This window comes from Cherax quadricarinatus, chromosome 13 (genome assembly GCF_038502225.1).
Source record: "Cherax quadricarinatus isolate ZL_2023a chromosome 13, ASM3850222v1, whole genome shotgun sequence".
In the NCBI taxonomy this organism is placed as follows: Eukaryota; Metazoa; Arthropoda; class Malacostraca; order Decapoda; family Parastacidae; genus Cherax; species Cherax quadricarinatus.
The window spans coordinates 10,727,761-10,748,218 of record NC_091304.1 but is presented as its reverse complement, the minus strand read 5'-3'; the positions used below and the strand labels follow the sequence as shown (position 1 = coordinate 10,748,218).

Genomic DNA, 20,458 nt, shown 5'->3' with positions numbered 1-20,458 from the left:
GTGTGTGTGTGTGTGTGTGTGTGTGTGTGTGTGTGTGTGTGTTTGTATGTGTGTGTACTCATCTAATTGTACTCACCTAATTGTGGTTGCAGGGGTCAAGACTCAGCTCCTGGCCCCGCCTCTTCACTAAGTGCTACTCGGTCCTCTCTCTCCCTGCTCCATGAGCTTTATCATACCTCATCTTAAAGCTATGTATGGTTCCTGCCTCCACTACCTCACTTGCTAGGCTATTCCACTTCCTGACTACTCTATGACTGAAGAAATACTTCCTAACATCCCTTTGACTCATCTGGGTCTTCAACTTACAATTGTGACCCCTTGTTTCTGTGTCCCTTCTCTGGAACATCCTGCTCTGTCCACCTTGTCTATTAAACGCATTATTTTGCATGTTGTTATCATGTCTCCCCTAACCCTCCTGTCCTCCAGTGTCGTCAGGCCGATTTCCCTTAACCTTTCTTCATAGGACATTCACCTTAGCTCTGGAACTAACCTTGTTGCAAACCTTTGCACTTTCTCTAATTTCTTGACGTGCTTGACCAGGTGTGGGTTCCAAACAGGTGCTGCATACTCCACGGTGTACAGCGTCTTGAACGATTCCATACTAAGGTATCGAAACGCTATTCTCAGGTTTGCCAGGCGCCCATATGCTGCAGCAGTTATCTGGCTGATGTGTGCTTCTGGAGACATGCTCGATGTTATACTCACCTCAAGATCTTTCTCCTTGAGCGAGGTTTGCAGTCTTTGGCCACCTAGCCTATACTCCGTCTGCTGTCTTCTTTGCCCTTCCCCGATCTTCATGTGTGTGTATGTGTGTGTGTGTGTGTGTGTGTGTGTGTGTGTGTGTGTGTGTGTGTGTGTGTGTGTGTGTGTGTGTGTGTGTGCGTGTGTGTTTAATTCATTAACTTTTCGCTCTCGGTGCTCTGACCTTCGACAGAGACGTTGTAACCCTCATGTAATTCGGGCGTTACAAAGCTTGAGTTACGGTATTTTAATAAAAACTATTGTTTCTTATGAGCATTTATTATATTTGGTGGAGGATTGTGTTGAGTGACTGATGAGGAGGATTAGGGACACCTACAAGGATGACTGATGTGGCAGACACAGGACACACAAAGATGACTGATGTGGCACACACAGGACACACCAAGATGACTGGTGTGGCAGACACAGGACACACCAAGATGACTGATGTGGCAGACACAGGACACACCAAGATGACTGGTGTGGCAGACACAGGACACACCAAGATGTCTGATGTGGAAGACACAGGATACACCAAGATGATTGATGTGGCAGACACAGGACACACCAAGATGATTGATGTGGCAGACACAGGACACACGAAGATGATTGATGTGGCTGATACAGGACACACGAAGATGATTTATGTAGCAGACAAGGGAACCATAAAGATGGTTGATGTGGCAGACAAGGGACACATAAGGATGATTGATGTGGCAGACAAGGGAGCCACAAGAAAAGCCTTAACGATGAAATCTGTTATTAAATTAACACTGGTGAAGCCTGAATGTGACTGAAGATGATATGAGAGGTGACAGGTGTGTGGTGGTGTCAGGTGACCGGTAGCTGGAGAACAAGTGCAGGAGAGGAGCTGGAGGGGAAGGAAGAGAGACTCGAGGAGAGAGAGAGAGAGAGAGAGAGAGAGAGAGAGAGAGAGAGAGAGAGAGAGAGAGAGAGAGAGAGAGAGAGAGAGAGAGAGAGAGAGAGAGAGAGAGAGAGAGAGAGAGAGAGAGATAGATGAAGGTGAAAGTAAATATTTTGGAATTCTGAAGTAAGAGAAAACATGGAAGAGAGGAGAGAAAGGGGAGGATATGGAAAAGATAGTGGTGGGGTAATAGGGAAGAGAGAGAGAGAGAGAGAGAGAGAGAGAGAGAGAGAGAGAGAGAGAGAGAGAGAGAGAGAGAGAGAGAGAGAGAGAGAGAGAGAGAGAGAGAGAGTAGTGAGAAAGTGACATCACCGTTTACTGTACGCTAGGGTGCGCAGGGAGAGTGGAACAAATAAGAGAAGGGAGAAAGAGGGAAGGCGAGATTTAGTGTGTGGGGTGGAGGCAGCAAACAGGTAGCTGTGTCAATATAAAGTGACACCAGGGGCAGGGGCGTGTCACTTCTGCCAAAAAATCTACAACTCATCAAGTTAAAATAAGCTAAACAGAGGTACGATGCGTGAGCCAGAATAATCTGTCGTAGTCTGAGGCCTCAACAACAGTGTGCAGTCTCGAAGGGAGGAAGAGACAATGTGGTTGACGAACTCGCAAATGACCCGCACTTTGGTGAGGAAACTTACTGGACCATTGTGAGGTTATAACCAAGTGAGGTAGCGGAGAGGTCGGAAGACTGGCGGAGAGGAAGGAGTGGTGGTGGTGTTGGTGGTATCACTACTACTACTACTGTTACTACTGTTACTATTGCTACTACTGCCACTACTACCGTTACTATTACTGCTACTACTACTACTACCACTACTACTGCTACCACTGCTGCTACTACTACTATTACTACCACTGCTACCGACACCACTACTACTATTACTACTACCACTACTACCACCACCACTACTTCTATTACTACTACCACTACTACTATTACTACTACCACTATTACCGTTACCACTACTGCTACTACTACTACTACTACCACTACTGATATTACTGCCACTACTACTACCACCACTACTACCATTAGTACTACGATTACTACTACCACTACTACTACTACTACTACTACTACTACTACCACCACCACCACCACCATCACCACCACCACCACCTCCACCACCACTACTTCCTTCTCCCTCTCTCCCCTCCTGTCTTCTGGACATCTCTGCTTTATCTCGCTCAGTTGTAACTTGACAATGGTAAGGGATGAACCTACATGTCATCATAAGTTTTGTCTTCTAAGTATAGGATATTTATGATTCCTTCCAGCCACATATATTGTGAATTTGTATTGTTCTTGGCTGAGAGAACGTCAAGAGATAGTATATCACTTTTGCTGTCACAGTCAGCTCGGTGACTAATGAGACTTAAACAGTAATTTTCTGACTTATGAGTCTTCTACCTCGGTTTCCCTTTTCATCACCTTCACCTTATATTTCATTTATTACCGTTGTGGTAAGTTATGTGACGTAAAAAAATACCTAACCTAAATAAAGTGAATAGTGAAAATCGCTCCAAATCACAAGTGACATATTCACACAGAAACTTCCAGGCTGATGTTGCCTTCTTACCTTTAGTGACAGCCTTGGATCGGCTGCGAGCGTCGGCCATGATGACGGAGAACCAGTCGAGCATGCGGTTACCCATGGCCTCTAGTGCGTCCTGAGTGCACTCTGTGGACGACACACATTATTACTACCTTCCACCCAGCTCATGCTCCAAGCTCAAACTTACGCGTGTGTAGAGCTTTATTAAGGACTTGATGAAGCTCTACACAGAGCGATAAGTTGTCACAAAAAGAAATTTCTTCAGCCTGTGTTTTTGTTTTCATAGTTATCGTTAACACGCCATTTAATCTAATAATAATAATAATAATAATAATAATAATAATAATAATAATAATAATAATAATAATAATAATAATAATAATTTGTTTTAATAAACTACTCGGGATATAGAGAAATGGATGGGAATCGTATATACATGAGACTTAATTTTTTTTTGGGTCAGTGTTTAGTGCAGAGATTCCACCAAATTGACTGGTCATTTATAGCTTAAATGCACAATATTAACTATATTACAATATAAATAGTTTTTATGTTGGAAAAAAACTGTTATCAAATGTGTTTATTCTAAATTATTATTATTATTATTATTATTATTATTATTTTGTAGTATGTTTAGATGCGAGAGAGTAAGTGAAACATGGCGTGCTTCTCCCGTAGACTTTAACACGTGTTGTTTACGATATATTGACGGACTGGTTGAGTTGTATCCCACTCCAGTATAACGTAGCCTAACCTAACTTTACTTAACCTAACCTAACATAACTTTATTTAACCTAACCTAGCCTAACTTTACTTAACCTAACCTAGCCTAACTTTATTTAACCTAACCTAACCTAACTTTACTTAACCTAACCTAACCTAACTTTACTTAACCTAACCTAACCTAACTTTACTTAACCTAACCTAACCTAACTTTACTTAACCTAACCTAACCTAACTTTACTTAACCTAACCTAACTTAACCTAACCTAACCTAACCTAACCTAACCTAACCTAACCTAACCTAACCTAACCTAACTTTACTTAACCTAACCTAACCTAACTTTACTTAACCTAACCTAACCTATCTTTACTTAACCTAACCTAACCTAATTTTACTTAACCTAACCTAACCTAACTTTACTTAACCTAACCTAACCTACCTTTACTTAACCTAACCTAACTTAACCTAACCTAACCTAACCTAACCTAACTTTACTTAACCTAACCTAACCTAACCTAACCTACCTTTACTTAACCTAACCTAACTTAACCTAACCTAACCTAACCTAACTTTACTTAACCTAACCTAACCTAACTTTACTTAACCTAACCTATCCTAACTTTACTTAACCTAACCTAACCTAACCTAACCTAACTTTACTTAACCTAACCTATCCTAACTTTACTTAACCTAACCTAACCTAACTTTACTTAACCTAACCTATCCTAACTTTACTTAACCTAACCTAACCTAACCTAACCTAACTTTACTTAACCTAACCTATCCTAACTTTACTTAACCTAACCTAACCTAACTTTACTTAACCTAACCTAACCTAACTTTACTTAACCTAACCTATCCTAACTTTACTTAAGCTAACCTATCCTAACTTTACTTAACCTAACCTAACCTAAGTTTACTTAACCTAACCTAACCTAACTTTACTTAACCTAACCTAACCGAATGTAACCTGAAAGAAAAAGTTTTAACAATTTACAGAACTCGTTACCATCACCAAACTCGTTACCATCACCAAACTCGTTACCATCACCAAACTCGTTACCATCACCAAACTCGCTACCATTACCAAACTCGCTACCATCACCAAACTCGCTACCATCACCAAACTCGTTACCATCACCAAACTCGCTACCATCACCAAACTCGTTACCATCACCAAACTCGCTACCATTACCAAACTCGCTACCATCACCAAACTCGCTACCATCACCAAACTCGCTACCATCACCAAACTCGTTACCATCACCAAACTCGCTACCATCACCAAACTCGTTACCATCACCAAACTCGCTACCATCACCAAACTCGCTACCATCACCAAACTCGCTACCATCACTAAACTCGCTACCATCACCAAACTCGCTACCACTAAACTCGCTACCATCACCAAACTCACCATCAACTCGCTACCATCACCAAACTCGTTCACCATCACCAAAAACTCGCTACCATCACCAAACTCGCTACCATCACCAAACTCGCTACCATCACCAAACTCGCTACCATCACCAAACTCGCTACCATCACCAAACTCGCTACCATCACCAAACTCGCTACCATCACCAAACTCGCTACCATCACCAAACTCGCTACCATCACCAAACTCGCTACCATCACCAAACTCGCTACCATCACTAAACTCGCTACCATCACCAAACTCGCTACCATCACCAAACTCGCTACCATCACCAAACTCGCTGGAGCCACTAGTCTAAATACTGACCTCTTTTTCTCTACAAACTTGCTTACTCTAGACAAACACAACTGTTACTAGAGCACTCGGGCTCTATGATTAAGTTTTTAGGCATCTTCTAAAGTAGACAGCATCATTTTAGAAGACCTTGGCAGTTGCTTCAGCGCTGCAGTTATGAAATTCTTCAGTATTCTCTCTATTGTATTCATCAATTCAAAAGATAACTGTATTGTTAATTTAAATGATTTAATACAAATGCAAGTAGATAATCTACGCAGAGGTAGTAGATACACTTGTCTCAGTGTTGCATGTAGTGGATACAATAATCTCAGTGTTGTACAGAGCTGGTGGATACTCTAATTCCAGTGTTGTACAGAGCTGGTGGATACTCTAATTCCAGTGTTGTATAGAGCTGGTGGATATACTAATCTCAGTGTTGTATAGAGCTGGTGGATATACTAATTTCAGTGTTGTATAGAGCTGGTGGATACACTAATTTCAGTGTTGTATAGAGCTGGTGGATATACTAATCTCAGTTTTGTATAGAGCTGGTGGATACACTAATCTCAGTGTTGTATAGAGCTGGTGGATATACTAATTTCAGTGTTGTATAGAGCTGGTAGATATACTAATCTCAGTGTTGTATAGAGCTGGTGGATATACTAATCTCAGTGTTGTATAGAGCTGGTGGATACACTAATCTCAGTGTTGTATAGAGCTGGTGAATATACTAATCTCAGTGGTGTATAGAGCTGGTGGATACACTAATCTCAGTGTTGTATAGAGCTGGTGGATATACTAATCTCAGTGTTGTATAGAGCTGGTGGATACACTAATCTCAGTGTTGTATAGAGCTGGTGGATACACTAATCTCAGTGTTGTATAGAGCTGGTGAATATACTAATCTCAGTGGTGTATAGAGCTGGTGGATACACTAATCTCAGTGTTGTATAGAGCTGGTGGATACACTAATCTCAGTGTTGTATAGAGCTGGTGGATACACTAATCTCAGTGTTGTATAGAGCTGGTGAATATACTAATCTCAGTGGTGTATAGAGCTGGTGGATACACTAATCTCAGTGTTGTATAGAGCTGGTGAATATACTAATCTCAGTGGTGTATAGAGCTGGTGGATATACTAATCTCAGTGTTGTATAGAGCTGGTGGATATACTAATCTCAGTGTTGTATAGAGCTGGTGGATACACTAATCTCAGTGGTGTATAGAGCTGGTGGATATACTAATCTCAGTGTTGTATAGAGCTGGTGAATATACTAATCTCAGTGGTGTATAGAGCTGGTGGATATACTAATCTCAGTGTTGTATAGAGCTGGTGGATATACTAATCTCAGTGGTGTATAGAGCTGGTGGATATACTAATCTCAGTGTTGTATAGAGCTGGTGGATACACTAATCTCAGTGTTGTATAGAGCTGGTGAATATACTAATCTCAGTGGTGTATAGAGCTGGTGGATACACTAATCTCAGTGTTGTATAGAGCTGGTGAATATACTAATCTCAGTGGTGTATAGAGCTGGTGGATATACTAATCTCAGTGGTGTATAGAGCTGGTGGATATACTAATCTCAGTGTTGTATAGAGCTGGTGGATATACTAATCTCAGTGGTGTATAGAGCTGGTGGATACACTAATCTCAGTGTTGTATAGAGCGTCTTACTACACTAATCTTACACACACACACACACACACACACACACACACACACACACACACACACACACACACACACACACACACACACACACACACACACACACACACACACACACACACACACACAGACTCACCATTTGGTCCCCACACTGTGTTTGTAGGTTTGTGTGTCGCTTCGTTGGTGCGCCGAGACCACTGTCGCCTCTGTACCTGTAGCATGAAGAAGAGTATGTGAGCAAACTGTTGTTACACGCGCGCTGCACTGCTGGTGTTGAATACAACCAAGAACCTGTATTACATTCACTGGGTTGTATAAAAATAGAATACATCTAGTGTATAATATGAAATACACCAGGTGTTGTAAGATATATATATATATATATATATATATATATATATATATATATATATATATATATATATATATATATATATATATTTATATATATATATATACATGTATGGACAACGTATACATCAAGTATACAAGTATAATGCATCAGGTATACATGTAATACATCAGGTGTATGATATATGCATCGATTTCCTAAATATAATACAAGGAGAGTATGAACAGAATACAGTAACTGTAACTCACATTGTATTTGTCCATCTGTCTGTAGTTTTCTTTTTCGTATTTGTCATTGTATTTCTTGTAGCTGCTCTTTTCGTGGTCATTATTCTTTTTGTAATTGTTCTTGACTCTTGTGAGACGACTACGAACTCTGTTAGTGAATTTATCACCCTCCCTGTTGTGTTTGTCCCTCCTGTTGCCGTTGTCTCTGTTGTGCGTCTGTTGCTGTGCCTCTCGCAGCCGTCCGCGCGTTGTGTTGTCCCTGTCTTCTGGCCTGCTGGAGGAGGAGACGGAGGCTGTGGAAGAGGAGGAGGAAGAGGCGGTATCAGAAGTGAGCGCCTCAGCCACAGGCTCATTCTTGGTAGCTCGCAGCTTGCTGAGGTAGGCGTCATGTCTCTCTCGCTGTCGTTCCTTCTTGGCTGTGTGCGAGTTGGTGTCTGAAATCCGCGAGTTGTTATTTAGTGCATGCGCTCTTAAGTATTAAATATTGGTTTAAGAGCAGGCACATCAGGACCCCCGAGCCAGGCAACTTAGGGAAACTAGTCCTAAATGGGTAAAAGACAGGGTCAGGAGTTGAGACACTGAGAGATACTATTTTAGTGCATATATTCTCAGCAAGTACACTGGAGAGGGAAGCAACAACAGACTGAGGTGCCACAATTTCATAACACCTACAATAACGAGGTATACAAATTGCTAGTTGCTTTAAGCAAGGGCCCTGTTAGTAATAGCTGAAACAAGAGTGATGTATATTACGACGATCCTAATCTGTGTGGATGATTCACCGCAGAAAATGACGGTTTCATATTTCATATGCTATCGCGGTCTTTTCTTTTTTTCGTCCTGTTAGGCTGTTGGTGATGGCTCAAAGACAGGTGGAACTTACGGTCAGATGCTATCCACTCCAGAGAGATGTGACGTTATTTGAAATGATGACATAAGTAGGTTAACTAGTCAATAATCCTGGTTATATCTGAGCTTCCCCAGATATGAGAACAGTACTCTAAACATGGGTAGACGGGCAGCTTCCCAGATGTGAGAACAGTACTCTAGACAAGAACAAGTAAGACTTTGTAGAGCTGAAGAAGTTGGGAAAAAGTAAAATATTTTCTGAACCTGAAGAGAATTCCAAACGTTACTCAGACATCCTGGGCAATATTAGGAATGTGAAGCTACCCGGACAAATCACGAGCGACTGTCAGGTTCAGGATATTGATAGACTTTTGGAGTTTTATATTTGAACTTTCGGGGTAAACACAATAAATAATCGGCAAGTGTTTGTTTTAGTTTTGAAGCCAAAAATCATGATTTAATACAGATTAAATAACAGAGATGTAAGTGATCCAAGACGCGTTAACATTAACTTGATGCAATACTCCAGGTATTTGTGGATAGCACTGACTGTACTGTGAAGATCATTTGTAAACAATGGTAAGAGAGGAGACAAGTGAGTGCTCTGCGGAACACCTCAGTTGATTAATGAAGACGATGAATAATTTAACAAGCTGGACCTGTCAGAAGGAAAGCTAAAACTTTATTTGCAGAAGAGTGGAAAACCGGTTTGGCAGAATGGATAATAGATTTTTTTTTCTGAATACATTGCTAGAAGTTTAAAAAATGCGCAGAGCTATGGCGAAATATTGGCAGATGAAAGACCAGTGTGGAAGGAAAGAGAAGTAACAAGGTTCTTATGGAACCCATCCTGATGATGACAGTAGCGAAGTGAAAAGATAATGGATGTTTTTGAGAAGTCTCTCTTGTGGACGTCAAGACAACTGGAGTCCTTTCTTTCTTCCTTCACGATGGGTTCTTGATGCAAAGAACTGCATCTGTCTTCCCCTCTCATGGATCGAACCTGATTTCTTCCCATTCCCACAAACATTGCATGACCCCCCATTCCTATGGGTTTAGCGCTTAGCCTTAAATATAATAATATACAGGTTTTTGCATGAGACGTCATGGGCTGCTGACTCATGTCGGCCATATTGGACGTCTAACCTCACTGACAATCACGTATACATGCCACACACACACACACACACATACACACACACACACACACACACACACACACACACACACACACACACACACACACACACACACACACACATACATACACACACACACACACACACAGGTTTGTATACAGCTTGGGTGCTCTTGTGTCACCACCACGTAATCCACGTTAATGCTCTTGTCTCTTCCTCTTGGAGAGTTCAGCAGGTCCATAATTCCTGCCTCGCCTCCTGCAGCCACTCTCATAATGGGCTGTTTGTAATGAGCTTTGGCATTGTAAGAATTACCTCAAGTAGTATTAAAGTTTAATCTCGTGCCACTGACACTGGTTCATGACACTGCCACTGACTCATGACAATGACACTGACTCATGACACTGACATTCTAATGAGTTAAACTAGAAAATCTTCTGAAAGAACGCACCTCTTGAAATTCACTCTGATATACACCAGGAATCTACGATAAGTTACTCTGATCTCCACCAGGAATCTACGATAAGTTACTCTGATCTCCACTGCTGTCTCTACTGGGAACCTGTTCATAAATAAACTCTCCTGATGCTGAAAAAGAACTCATGATCCAAGGCTCTAAAGATGTAACATCAAGGTTCCGGCATAACAGCATCATCAAGGTGTACTAGCAGGCCGACTGCTGTACCCCTCAGTATTCGATAAATTCTTGTATTTACATCTGACTATGTTGGTCTCTCTTGCCTGTATAATGTGCTACCACGAGGTGCAAGTTATCAGACTTGGAAAAGCCTGATATGCAGGTGAATTGTCATAAATAAAGGTTCCATTTGTTACTGGCATGTCTTTATCAAACATAATTTGCCGGTAGTCCCTTGACATCAATTGCGCCAATTATAACATCAACGATGTTGAACAACACAGTTATACAGGAGACTCTTATGAAGGATACTACTGAGCACCGAGCACTGAGCACCGAGCACTGAGCACCAAGCACCGAGCACCGAGCACTGAGCATCGAGCACTGAGCACCGAGCACCGAGCACCGAGCACTGAGCATCGAGCACTGAGCACAAAGCACCGAGCACCGAACACTGAGCACCGAGCACTGAGCACCGAGCACTGAGCACCGAGCACCGAGCACTGAGCATCGAGCACTGAGCACCGAGCACTGAGCACTGAGCACAAAGCACCGAGCACTGAGCATCGAGCACTGAGCATCGAGCACTGAGCATCGAGCACTGAGCATCGAGCACTGAGCACTGAGCACTGAGCACCGAACACTGAGCACAAAACACCGAGCACCGAACACTGAGCACCGAGCACTGAGCACCGAGCACTGAGCACCGAGCACCGAGCACTGAGCATCGAGCACTGAGCACCGAGCACTGAGCACCGAGCACTGAGCACAAAGCACCGAACACCAAGCACTGAGCACCGAGCACTGAGCACCGAGCACTGAGCACCGAGCACCGAGCACTGAGGATCGAGCACTGAGCATCGAGCACTGAGCATCGAGCACTGAGCACCGAGCACTGAGCTCAAAGCACCCAGCACCGAGCACTGAGCACCGAGCACTGAGAACCGAGCACTGAGCACAAAGCACCGAGCACCGAGCACTGAGTACCGAGCACTGAGCACCGAGCACTGAGCACCGAGCACTGAGCACCGAGCACTGAGCACAAAGCACCGAGCACCGAGCACTGAGCACCGAGCACTGAGCACCGAGCACTGAGCACCGAGCACTGAGCACCGAGCACCGGGTACCGAGCACTGAGCACCGAGCACTGAGCACCGAGCACTGAGCACAAAGCACCGAGCACCGAGCACCGAGCACTGAGCACCGAACACTGAGCACCGAGCACCGAGCACCGAACACTGAGCACCGAGCACCGAGCACCGAGCACTGAGCACCGAGCACTGAGCACCGAGCACCGAGCACCGAGCACCGAACACTGAGCACCGAGCACTGAGCACCGAGCACTGAGCACCGAGCACCGAGCACTGAGCACCGAGCACTGAGCACCGAGCACTGAGCACCAAGCACTGAGCACCGAGCACCGAGCACCGAGCACCGAGCACCGAGCACCGAGCACCGAGCACCGAGCACCGAGCACCGAACACTGAGCACTGAAGTCACTTTCATGCTGGGGTCCCAACCTTACATCTTAGCTGTTCGTTATATACCCGAGTCTGTCCGGTGACTTTCGCTGAGGACAGAAGTTCCTGCCCAACCAAACGAAGCCTTTAAAGAAAGCACACAGAGAGCTGCCATACATGTTCATTTTCCTGAACAACTCTCAGTATTTATGTACCTCTCTCACCATCATGGTTGAGCAATGGCATAAAATACGAACAAGATGGGAAAACGGACACAAATGTGAATCTTTACTGAGTACGTTGCGGCCACACAGTGGACTTTATCAAGTCACAGTCAGATCTACCTGAGGAAAAAGTACATAAGTGTATATACTCACGTACTCCCTCTCTCAAAATGCACCCATGCGGGTTTCTCGCTCGCTTTGTAATGCAGTGTTAATAACTCAGGTTAGTTAGTGTGCTACCTACGTGACGCTGGCAATAAATAACTAATTAGCTACCCATAATGCAATGCAAATAATAATTCACACGGCTGATTAACTACCTATAATGTAATACAAAAAATAAATGAAATAACTTCTTGACTACAATACTGGAAACTGTTGTTGTTGGCAAAGTTCTTTCCATTTGTGACGTTCATCACAGGTCAGGTATATACAGTGTGTGTACTCTGGGAATACTGGTCAGGTATATACAGTGTGTGTACTCTGGGAATACTGGTCAGGAATATACAGTGTGTGTACTCTGGGAATACTGGTCAGGTATATACAGTGTGTGTACTCTGGGAATACTGGTCAGGTATATACAGTGTGTGTACTCTGGGAATACTGGTCAGGTATATACAGTGTGTGTACTCTGGGAATACTGGTCAGGTATATACAGTGTGTGTACTCTGGAAATACTGGTCAGGTATATACAGTGTGTGTACTCTGGGAATACTGGGCAGGTATATACAGTGTGTGTACTGTGGGAATACTGGTCAGGTATATACAGTGTGTGTACTCTGGGAATACTGGTCAGGTATATACAGTGTGTGTACTCTGGGAATACTGGTCAGGTATATACAGTGTGTGTACTCTGAGAATACTGGTCAGGTATATACAGTGTGTGTACACTGGGAATACTGGTCAGGTATATACAGTGTGTGTACTCTGAGAACACTGGGTAGGTATACACAGTGTGTGTACTCTGGGAATACTGGTCATGTATATACAGTGTACTCTAACAATACTGGGCAGGTATATACAGTGTACTCTGGGAATACTGGGCAGGTATATATAGTGTGTGTACTCTGGGAATACTGGGCAGGTATATACAGTGCGTGTACTCTGGGAATACTGGTCAGGTATATAGAGTGTGTGTACTCTGGGAATACTGGGTAGGTATATACAGTGTGTGTACTCTGGGAATACTGGGTAGGTATATATAGTGTGTGTACTCTGGGAATACTGGGCAGGTATATACAGTGTGTGTACTCTTGGAATACTGGGCAGGTATATACAGTGTGTGTACTCTGGAAATACTGGTCAGGTATGTACAGTGTGTGTACTCTGGGAATACTGGTCAGGTATATACAGTGTGTGTACTCTGGGAATACTGGGTAGGTATATACAGTGTGTGTACTGTAGGAATACTGGGCAGGTATATACAGTGTGTGTACTCTGAGTATACTGGGCAGGTATACAGTGTGTGTACTCTGAGAATACTGGGTAGGTATATACAGTGTGTGTACTCTGGGAATAATGGGCAGGTATATACAGTGTACTCTGAGAATACTGGGCAGGTATATACAGTGTGTGTACTCTGGGAATACTGGGCAGGTATATACAGTGTGTGTACTCTGGGAATACTGGGCAGATATATACAGTGTGTGTACTCTGGGAATACTGGGCAGGTATATACAGTGTGTGTACTCTGGGAATACTGGGCAGATATATACAGTGTGTGTACTGTGGGAATACTGGGCAGGTATATACAGTGTGTGTACTCTGGGAATACTGGGCAGGTATATACAGTGAGTGTACTCTGGGAATACTGGGCAGGTATATACAGTGTGTGTACTCTGGGAATACTGGTCAGGTATATACAGTGTGTGTACTCTGGGAATACTGGGATATCTTTATGTTGTAGACATTTCGCCATCCAGTGGCTTTATCAATACAATACACTGACATAAACTGGAAACCGTAGAAATATGTGCAAAAGATAGCAGAAGGTGAGATAGTAGTCAGTCCCTCATCCTAGGAGCAGGTGATGAGCACGGGAGTCTTGAAGAATTTGAAGTACAGGCAGGACGACTGGTACTCATACACTGGAATCAGATGAGCTACAGTAGACACTGTTATTGCAGTAGGCATTGTCTCTAGTAGGTGGGATTCCCCAGTGGAAGTACTGTAGGTCAGGTCCAAGATTTGGGCCAGAAGTAGCAAGTAGGTTTGGAGATGTCTTCTGTGCCAAGATTCCATAATGTTCCTATGTCTGACAAGATGTATAGAGGTCATCTCCACAACCTATCCGCTAACTCTTGGACATAACCTACAATACTTCCACTGGGGAATCCCGTCTATCAGTGACAGTGTCTTCATTTACTGCACCTCAGGTGACTCCAGTATAAGAGTGCCAGTCTACTTGCCTGAGCCGGTCTCAGTCCAGCCCTTCAGTGTACGGTGTATCACGATACTAATATTTTCTGCGCGTTCACCATGGTGTATTTTTATGCATCGAATTCAACGAGACGAAAAATTAAATAGCGTATAAATTGTTTGTTTCAAATACAATGAGCTGTGTTCGGTATTGAATATTATTCGAGGAAAGATACGACTGCAGATTTTTCTGGTTCTCTATATTTAAATGCAGAGGAACAATATTTCAAGGTGCCCTGAGGAAATCAGTATTTTAAGTCATTGTCTACTTAAAGAATATCTTGCAGGGAAGTTTAAGGTAAATTTCTGAGCACATACCAGCTTTACCGATAAAACAGGAGGACCCTAATGTATAAATACAACGTTTAAGGAGCCTTGCGATCGTAAACCGTGAAATAGAGGCATGTATTTTAAAGGTATTACTCGTGTTAAGGTGGAGCTTAGCAAGGTATGCCGGCACTCTACCAGCCAGTGTGTATACAGTGAGGACCCTGCAGTGTGTGTGCTCACCTATTTGTACGCATTTATGTTTGTGGTTACAGGAGTCGAGTCACAGCTCCTGACGCCTCCTCTTCGCTGGTCGCTACTAGGTCCACTCTTTCCCTGTTCCATGAGCTTTATCGTATCTCTTCCTAAGCCTATGTATGGATCCTGCTTCTACTGCATCACTCTCCCAACTGTTGCATTTCCTAACATCCCTGTGACTCATCTGAATCTTCAACTTCCAGGTATTACTCCTTGTTGTTGTGTCCCATCTCTGAAACATCTTGTCCCTACCCACCTTGTCAATTCCTTTCAGTATTTTAAATGTCGTTATCATGTCCCTCCCTATCCCACCTGTCCTCCGGTGTCGTCAGGTCGATTGCCCTAACCTCTCCTCGTCGGACATACCCCTTAGCTCTGGGACTAGTCTTGTTGCAAACCTTTGCACTTTCTCTAATTTCTTGACGTGCTTGACCAGGTGTGGATTCCATACTGGTGCTGCATACTCTAATATGGACCTGGCGTACACGGTGTACAGAGTCTTGAACGATTCCTTATTAAGGTGTCGAAACGATGTTCTCCGGTTTGCCAGGAGCCAATATGCTGCAGCAGTTATTTGGTTGATGTGCGCCTCAAGAGATGTGCTCGGTATTATACTCACCTCAAGATCCTTTTCCTTGAATGAGGTTTGCAGTCCTTGGCTCCTTATTCTGTACTCTGTTTGCGGTCTTCTTCTTCAACCTTCCCCGATCTTCATGACTTTGCACTTGGTGGGGTTAAACTCCAGAAGCTAGTTGTTGGATCCGGCTTGTAGCCTGTCCAGATCCCTTTGTAGTCCTACCTGATGCTCATCCGATTTAATTCTTCGCATTACCTTCATATCGTCTGCAAACTGGGACACCTCTAAATCTATCCCTTTTGTCATGTCATTCACGTATACCAGAAACAGCACCTAACCTAGGACTGACCCCGGTGGAACCCCCTTCGTCACTGGTGCCCACTCTAACACCTCGTCTCGTACCAGCACTCGCTGTTTTCTTCCTGTCAGGTATTTTCTGATCCATTGCAGTGGCTAACGTGACGGTCTGGAGTTTTGAGACTCTCTGATCGCGAGTTCTATCCCCGTCCGTGGTATGGTTTCCTTTTCTGTTATTTCTGCCTGATCCTCTAGCTTTTGCACTAATCTCTTGTGTGGAACTGTGTCGAAACCCTTCTTACAGTCCAAGAAAATGCAATCTACCCACCTCTCTCTCTCTCTCTCTCTCGTCTTATTTCTGTCACCTTGTAAAATTCCAGTAGGTTTATGGCACAGGATTTTCCTTTTTTGAAACCGTGCTGGATATCGTTTATAAACTCATTCCTTTCCAGGTACTCCACCACTCTGTGTGTACTCACCTAATTGTACTCACCATATTGTGGTTGCAGGCCCCGCCTCTTCACTGAACTCTACTAGGTCCTTTCTCTACCTGCTCCATGAGCTTTATCATACCTCGTCTTAAAGCTGTGTTTGGTTCCTGCCTCTACTACATCACTCCCCAGACTGTTCCACTTCTTGACAACTCTATGACTGAAGAAATACTTCCTAACATCCCTTTAACTCATCTGAGTCTTCATCTTCCAAATGTGACCCCTTGTTTCTGTGTCCCCTCTCTGGAACATCCTGTCTCTGTCCACCTTGTCTATTCCACGCAGTATTTCGTATGTCGCTATCATGTCTCCCCTGACCCTCCTGTCCTCCAGTGTCGTCAGGCTGATTTCCCTTTAACCTTTCTTCATAGGACATTCCCCTTAGCTCTGAAACTAACCTTGTCGCAAACCTTTGCACTTTCTCTAATTTCTTGACGTGCTTGACCCGGTGTGGGTTCCAAACTGGTGCTGCATACTCCAGTATGGGCCTGACGTACATGGTGTACAGTGTCTTGAAAGGTTCCTTATTAGGTATCGGAACGCTAATCTCAGGTTTGCCAGGCGCTCATATGCTGCATCAGTTATCTGTTGGATGTATGCTTCCGGAGACGTGCTCGGTGTTATACTCACCCCAAGATCTTTCACCTCGAGCGAAGTTTGCAGTCTTTGGCCACCTAGCCTATACTCTGTCTGCGGTCTTCTTTGCCCTTCCCCGATCTTCGTGACTTTGCATTGGGCGGGGTAAAATTCGAGAAGCCAGTTGCTGGACCACGTGTCCAGCCTGTCCAGGTCTGATCCTTATCTGATTTAATTCTCCTCATTAACTTCACATCATCTGCAAATAAGGACACTTCTGAGTCTATCCCTTCCGTCATGTCAGTCACATATACCAAGTATAGCACTGGTCCTAGGACTGACCCCTGTGGGACAGGTGCCCATTGTGATACCGCATCACGTACCATGACTCGTTGTTGCCTCCCTGTTAGATATTCTCTGATCCATTGCAGTGCCCTTCCTGTTATACGTGCCTGTTCCTCTAGCTTCTGCACTAATCTCTTGTGAGGAACTGTGTCGAAAGCCTTCTTGTAGTCCAAGAAAATGTGTGTGTGTGTGTGTGTGTGTGTGTGTTGCAGGGGTTGTGGTTGCAGGGGCCGAGTTACAGCTCCTGGCGCCGCCTCTTAGCTGGTAGCCACTAGGTCACTCTTCCTGCTCCATGAGCTTTATTATACCTTGTGTGTGTGTGTGTGTGTGCAGCATCAATACTGCATGCTGTAACAGCATAAAGTGCACCGCACTGCCATAAGTACCTACTGAGGTCCATGAATAAATAAACACCCATGACTCCAGGATGTCCAAGAAAGCAGCAGCAGCAGCAGCAGCAGCAGCAGCAGCAGCAGCAGCAGCAGCAGCAGCAGCAGCAGCAGCAGCAGCAGCAGCAGCAGCAGCAGCAGCAGCAGCAACAACAGCAGCAACAGCAGCAGCAGCAGGTGAAACAGCAATAGGAGGAGGACGCGAACGACAAGCAGGAACAACAAGAGGAAATGAACACGGCATAAGTGTAAGGAGAGAGAGACAGAAAGAAGAGAGAGAGGGAAGAGAAGAGAAAGGAAAGATGGAGCGGAGGAGGGAAGGACGGAGTGGAAGAGCTCCGGATAAGAAGAATATATATAGTGTCATGTGATGGACCACAACATGGCAGGGAAGGGAGGCTAGAGCAGGGAGGGGAGGCTAGAGCAGGGAAGGGAGGTTAGGGCAATGAAGGGGTGGTGGGGAGTAAGGAGGAAGAGGGAAGGTAGGGAGTGTGGAAGGAGGTGAAAGTGGGAGAGCAGGGAAGGAAGGATTGAAGGCAGGAAGGAAGGGAGGGAGGAGGGAGGGATGAGGGACGAAGAGATGGAGGAGGAGACAGTGGGAGGAAACAGTTGTGGGTGATAATGACTAAAGTAAAACATTACTGTCACTTCTTGACTAATTGTTGGTAAGAACACCAGGTGTGAGGGAGATGCGTCTCTCTCCCTCACTCCCTGACTCTCTTCCTGCCTCTGTCCTCTTCCCGACTCCTTCCCTTCTCTCCTACCCTGCCTGTCTCCTTTCCTCTCTCTCTCTCTCTCTCTCTCTCTCTCTCTCTCTCTCTCTCTCTCCCCTTCCCTCCCTCCCCGTCGCCTCTCCTCTCAGCCTCCCTCCTACCACTTCCTCAGCCTCTCACCTCTCCTTTGTTCCTGACTTACTCTTACCATCTTCTATCTTTTCGTTCCTTTTTATACTCCTTCATTCTTCTCTCAACCCCATCCGGCGTAACAATCAGTGTATCTTCAGGCTAGGACCCTCCAGTCTGTCTGTCTCTCTCTCTATAATATTTGACATCTCTCAGGGAATGTTTCACTTATTATTTCTGTGAGCATCGACGCCATGCTAGCTGGGATCAAGTGTCACTTCCTGGCCTCTTGGCCTTTATCATACCTACTCTTGAAATTGTGAATTTAGTTTGTAAGTACTCTCATTTACTCATATGTGTGTGTGTGTGTGTGTGTGTGTGTGTGTACTCACCTATTTGTGGTTGCAGGGGTCGATTCATAGCTCCTGGCCCCGCCTCTTCGCTGATTGCTACCAGGTCCTCTCTCTCCCTGCCCTATGAGGTTTATCATGCCTCGCCTTAAAACTATGTATGGTTCCCGCCTCCACTACGTCACTTTCTAGGCTAATCCACGGCCTGACTCGTTGTTGCCTCCCTGTCAGGTATTCTCTGATCCATTGCAGTGCCCTTCCTGTTATATGCGCCTGATGCTCTAGCTTCTGCACTAATCTCTTGTGAGGAACTGTGTCAAAGGCCTTCTTGCAGTCCAAGAAGATGCAATCAACCCACCCCTCTCTCTCTTGTCTTACTTCTGTTATTTTATCATAAAACTCCAGAAGGTTTGTGACACAGGATTTGCCTTCCGTGAATCCGTGCTGGTTGGCATTTATACTCCTGTTCCGTTCCAGGTGCTCCACCACTCTCCTCCTGATAATCTTCTCCATAATTTTGCATACTATACACGTCAATGACACAGGTGTGTGTGTGTGTGTGTGTGTGTGTGTGTGTGTGTGTGTGTGTGTGTGTGTGTGTGTGTGTGTGTGTGTGTGTGTGTGTGTGTGTGTGTGTGTGTGTGTGTGTGTGTGTGTGTGTGTGTGTGTGTGTGTGTGTGTGTGTGTGTGTGTGTGTGTGTGTGTGTGTGTGTGTGTGTGTGTGTGTGTGTGTGAAGGTGCGTGATTGTTGTTGCAATATAAGATAGAACTGATGTTTGTGTGTCACTAGTGGTACGGGAACAGTATGAGGGGAAGCTTGTAATCTCCAAGTTTACTTATATGGGTTGAACCACATCACCAGATCTCTCGTCTGTGGGGCACGATTCCATTGCCCTTTAAAATATGCATGGTGTTCATTTTCCTTTCTTCGTTTAGTGCGTTCCAGTTACTAGTACTCCTGAGACTAAAAAGGCACATCCTAAAGTTACTGTGACTGATCTCTGCCACCTGTATCCCCGAGCTCATTCTACTTGCACCTCAGAAACTCTGTCCTCTCTAACTCTCTAATTACACTATATATATATATATATATATATATATATATATATATATATATATATATATATATATATATATATATATATATATATATAGATAGATAGATAGATAGATAGATAGATAGATAGATAGATAGATAGATAGACATACAGAAAGACAGATAGGCAGATAGACAAATAAACTGAGAGATAAAGACATGGTGTGGTGTCCTGTGTGCTGGTGTGGTGTCCTGTGTGCTGGTGTGGTGTCCTGTGTGCTGGTGTGGTGTCCTGTGTGCTGGTGTGGTGTCCTGTGTGCTGGTGTTGTGTCCTGTGTGCTGGTGTGGTGTCCTGTATACTGGTGTTGTGTCCTGTGTGCTGGTGTGGTGTC

At 44.2% G+C, this 20,458-nt stretch overlaps 1 protein-coding gene across 3 annotated transcripts in view; it reads right to left on the bottom strand.

The window, feature by feature from the left end:
• Positions 1-20,458, bottom strand: part of Cow (Proteoglycan Cow) — a 644,780-nt gene that overhangs the window by 6,961 nt on the left and 617,361 nt on the right. For 2 of the 3 annotated variants that reach the window (XM_070084478.1, XM_070084479.1), the window contains exons 6-8: positions 7,933-8,345; positions 7,469-7,544; positions 3,247-3,348 (exon numbers count right to left, since the gene is read on the bottom strand). In XM_070084478.1, the coding sequence (XP_069940579.1) occupies positions 3,247-3,348; positions 7,469-7,544; positions 7,933-8,345 (591 nt within the window). The remainder of the gene's footprint in view (positions 1-3,246; positions 3,349-7,468; positions 7,545-7,932; positions 8,346-20,458) is intronic. The other variant, XM_070084480.1, reaches the window with a different exon arrangement.